This window comes from Atta cephalotes, assembly GCF_000143395.1.
Source record: "Atta cephalotes unplaced genomic scaffold scaffold00033, whole genome shotgun sequence".
NCBI classification, from domain to species: Eukaryota; Metazoa; Arthropoda; class Insecta; order Hymenoptera; family Formicidae; genus Atta; species Atta cephalotes.
The window spans coordinates 2,018,449-2,023,597 of NW_012130097.1; the positions used below are offsets into that span (position 1 = coordinate 2,018,449).

General features: G+C 28.9%; 1 protein-coding gene across 1 annotated transcript in view; it reads left to right on the top strand.

Annotated features, from left to right (window-relative positions):
* The first annotated feature begins 2,886 nt into the window (after positions 1-2,886).
* Positions 2,887-5,149, top strand: part of LOC105621366 (spermidine synthase) — a 2,958-nt gene continuing 695 nt past the window's right edge. The window contains exons 1-4 of the mRNA XM_012202831.1: positions 2,887-3,020; positions 3,290-3,410; positions 4,015-4,261; positions 4,634-4,863. Coding sequence (XP_012058221.1) covers positions 2,887-3,020; positions 3,290-3,410; positions 4,015-4,261; positions 4,634-4,863 — 732 coding nt within the window. The remainder of the gene's footprint in view (positions 3,021-3,289; positions 3,411-4,014; positions 4,262-4,633; positions 4,864-5,149) is intronic.

Sequence of the window (5,149 nt, forward strand, 5' to 3'; positions counted from 1 at the left end):
CTAACTTGTGTTGACTCGCATTGGCTGATTTAAATTTATCCTTGGATTTATAATTATAATTATGTAAAGTTTTAAAGATGTTAAAAAAATATGATAAACAATGTGTTAAGAAAAGAGTTCAGGACTTATAGAATCAATAATATTCATTAAAAAATATTGAATGAAGTTATACAAGATAAAGTAGTTTAAAAAGAAGCAATTTTTTGGTTTTGCTAAAACAATTTGTTTACTTTTTTGATAATTACGGACTATGGTTATGATGTGGTCAGTGCCAATGATCGACTCCACTTGGTCAAAATCACAGTCTTTATTTCAAGCACAACAGATCTATATAACTAAACGCGACGAGAGCTAAAGGAGAAGAGTTTGACTCTCCTCTCGCAATTGCTTCCTGACCTCAGTCTCTGAGAAATTTATTTACTTCTTCTCAAATGTTCGAGAATGCTTCAATTTATCGATTTTAAATACAGCGCAATATTTCGACTTTATTGTCTTGCCTGTGCAAGATATGACGGCTACATTCCATATTTCTACACATCGATTTACAGCGCGTGCTATTTTATATTTTACCGCGAATTGTCATGGCATGTATATTAATTTAAATGCCGATTAGAAATGTTCTTAGTCATGTGTTCTTAGTTGTGCTCTTTTCGTTGTTTTTGCTCGCCGATTTAACTGTTACGTAACTGTGTTTTTTTACGTCGAACAGCTGAGCAGATCTCGATATTTACCTATGTCTCGCGCGATTCCGAAAACGTGATATTTTCGTATGACAATTATATATTTGCGAAATGAATTTTCGACTGAGGTAATGGCGATATAATCGTCATACTTCTATTTATTAAAAGCAAAGTTAAAGATGTGTAACACAGGATTATTCAAAGGATTGTCTTACACATTTTCAAAAAACAAAGACTTTATGATTAAATCAATAATGGTAGATCAGGAGTATGAAAGTCAACATTGTTCTATGTGTAAATATTTATAAATTCATATCTTACAAATAATAACGTATAGACGTTTCGATCTTCCTATCATCCTTATGTTTCAAGAATTAAATAAATTCTGAATTCTATTATATAGTTATAATTGTATATAATTATATAATATATATAGTTATATATAATATATAGTTATATTATATAGTTATTATATAGTTATTATATAGTTATAATTGTACAATAATCTTTTGCATGTGTGTGTACAATTTTATCATGATCACTTTTATCACTATCAAGAGACATGACTATCTTGAAAATCAAATACTCATTAATATTACATGAATATATATGGAAAGATAAAGCAATAATAAACAATTAAAAAAATAACTAACGCAAATAAAAAATAAATAAATATTTATTTAAGTACTTTAATTTAAAATGGAATTTTTTTATAACTATACTTGAACTAACACGATTATTTTAAAGAATGCTGCAGGTAACTTGAACAGAGATAGCTTTATAAGTATTTTAATATTTAATAGAGATATTTCGATATCGATATTTGATTAAAGTTAAATATTGATTCTGAAAGCACCATCGCTATGTGCGAGATATTAAATTAAATGCATTGCGTAAAAAGAAATAAGTGCGGACTTCTTCCGGAAGAAGATTCACTTATATATTCATTTCGATGAATAATTTGTGGCAAGCAATTTATCGCACCCATCTTTTTTCTCGTTCAAAGGTCTCATCTTCCCTTAATTGACGTCATTGAAGAAATAATTTAGATGTGTTCATATGCGAACGTCATTGCAATTCCTGCGTATCTTATAATATCACTTTACGTAATAATCTAAAAATGCATAACAGGAGTCAATCACGTGGAAGATTACATTTATCAAAGATTACTTTATTCGGTGTTCCGTATCATTTCTTTAAAAAAATATGCTATTATCATCTCATTATTCCTCATTATTTGCATTTTTGTTTTATATATTATATATATTATATTTTTATTTCCAAAATTATACATATACACAGTATTACAAGGCCTTATCGGATATTCTCTATTAATGACTATACTATTAAGTAATTTTTAACCTACATATGGTGAATTTTTAAAACATATTCAGAGAAATAGGATTAGGTCTAACTCAATGCTGTTTTGTTCATATTTCATTCAATTAATATAATAAAATGTAAAAAAAAAATAAATAAAATAATGAAACTTCTTTCTTTGTTAAATAGAAAAAACGAGAGTCGCCATTTTCCTTTACTATAGGAGAATAATCTCCTTTACTATAGGAGAATTAAATTAAAATAAGATAATTCAAATAATTTATGCATAAAATATAATCAACATAAGAAAAATAAATAAAACGTAGCAGTATTTTATTGTTTGTCTATTGCATAACTGAGTGTAAAATTTGAAATTTTTATCTATAGCATTCATTCTTTATGATAGCATTCTACTCATACATCGCTGTTTCGTTAGATTGTGGATCATCTAAAATGCACTGAGGATCATCTAAAATGCATTTTACTATTTTGTAATTTATCGTTATAACAAATTCATTGATAAGATTGACAAGACTCAATTTGTTATTACAGCGGAATCATTTACATTGAACGAAACTATTCATAAACTAAATACTAGAAAGAAATCTTTTGATAGAAAACATTTGCTACGACAGCACAAAATATGCATTGTGTCAGGGAACTGTTTCCTTCATGCAACATATTAAAGATGAAAAGCTAAGCAGTACAATGTTTGAAGGGCATACTAATTACGCAACATAGTTTTAATTAAGCTAACATACTACCTTTACTATAATTTAAAAGCACGTAACGTTTGTTTTAACTATATTCATACTGTTCTCACATTGTTAACTTTTTTATATAAAGCATATTTCAGCGAAGCAAATCGGACACAAATTACGCCAACATGAATGCTATGAAATTAGGTTGGTTCAGCGAATTGAACAGCGAGCTGTGGCCCGGCGTTGCATTATCGCTGGAAGTAGAAGAAGTCCTACATTCTGAACGCTCTTCATTTCAAGATATTCTGGTAGTGAAAACGTGAGTATTTTTTCTTCCGGCAAAATTTATTGCAGTGAAATTTCACTCCAAGAGAGTGGAAATATAATCCTCCTTGAAAAAAAGTGAAAATATTTCATTTTCTTAGAATGAGATTTCACTGCAAGAATGAGGACACCGCAAAATTATTAAACATATAAGACAGTATTTTAAAATACATTAACAATCAAACGGATTAAAAATTTATATTAAGAATTAAAAAACATTAAACGTATATAATTTGTTAAACATAAAAAATGTTATGTTTGTAGATTGACACATGGTAAAGCTTTAATGCTCGACGGCGTGATCCAATGCACGGAGAAAGATGAAATGTCCTATCATGAGATGATATCATATTTACCGCTATGCAGCCATCCAAAACCACAGAATGTAAGAATAATAACTGATATATTACTAATGTATTAATTGTTTCAACAAGATTTCATTAAAGATATTCTAAAATCTGTTTTATCGACTCAATAGGACATACCTAAGCCAAATAACAAGTCGATAACGTCAAAATGACATTTAAATAAATCGAAAATGAATTGAAAAATGACTTTTTAATGATCATTTTAGAGTCATTTTGAATATCATTTTGATATCATAATATTTGTTGTTCTATTTGATTCTCTACATAACGCTTACATCAGATTTTATATTTCTATTATATAATTTATTCGAATTTTTTAAATATATATTTATATGAAGTATATTTATATAAAAGTAATAGACTTTTAAAATGCTAATTGATTTAATAAAAACAAAACCATAAATTATTTCTGTTATTATTATATTTATTAGTAATAAAGTATAGATAAAATATGTTAGAGACATTATGTGCTTCATTGGTTAATAATGAATAATTAATGATTTGTGAATCAAATAAATTTGTAGTAAATATTATGTATCATAAAGCAATGTGTTTCTTTTAAGTCATAAAATTATCTTTAAGAAAATATACAGATAACTGGACATTTCTATCAAATAACAGGTTTTAATAGTGGGTGGTGGTGACGGTGGGGTTGCCCGAGAAGTTGCGAAACATCCGGATGTAGAGCGTGTCACATTAGTGGATATCGACGACCGAGTTATCGAAGTGTGTAAGCAATATTTGCCTCGTTTGAGTTTAGGTCTTAATAATCCTTACGTAAATATCATTGTTGGCGACGGTTTCGAATTTCTGAACCATCATCAAGGGGAATTTGATGTCATCATCACTGACAGTAGCGATCCCATAGGCAAGTAGAACTAAGATATTAATTGTTTCAACAAGATTTTATTAAAGGCATCTTAAAGTTGTTTGTTTTATCGACTCAATAGAACATATACATATAGGATCTACGTGTTTTCAATATAAACTCCTCTTTACAGATACGTATTAATGCGTATACTTTAATTCTGAAAAAGGATTTTAAAATCTGTAAAAAAGAAAAACGAAATTGAGACAAATATTATATTATTACGCTTAATCGGTAAAACAGACGACTTTAAAATTTTATTAAAGTTCTTTCTCTGTAAATAAGGTCCTTTTTATATTAAAAAAAATATATATATACAATTTCTTTAATGGAAGATATTACGAATGAAATTAATAATTTCGTTCTGTTTAGGTCCAGCTGAGAATCTCTTTAAACACGCGTACTATCAATTATTGAAATCAGCATTAAAACCTGGTGGAATCATTGCCAGCCAAGCTGGCACAGCATGGGCGAACCTGGATCAAGTGTGTAGCACGTTTCAGCATTGCAAGGCTGTGTTTCCTGTTGCTACCTACGCAGTAACATCCGTACCGACATATCCTACAGGTCAAATCGGTTTTGTTCTTGGAAGCTTAACTGAAGTTAGTATTAAATTATTTGTATTATGTTCATGAATTTCATATATACTTTCTCTTTCTTTCATAACTATATAATTAAATATATGACAATAATCTAAAGAACGTATGTGTACACACACACACACACACACACACACACACACACACACACACACACACACACACACACACACACACACACACACACACACACACACACACACACACACACACACACACACACACACACACACACACACACACACACACACACACACACACTACTACTATATATATATATATATATATA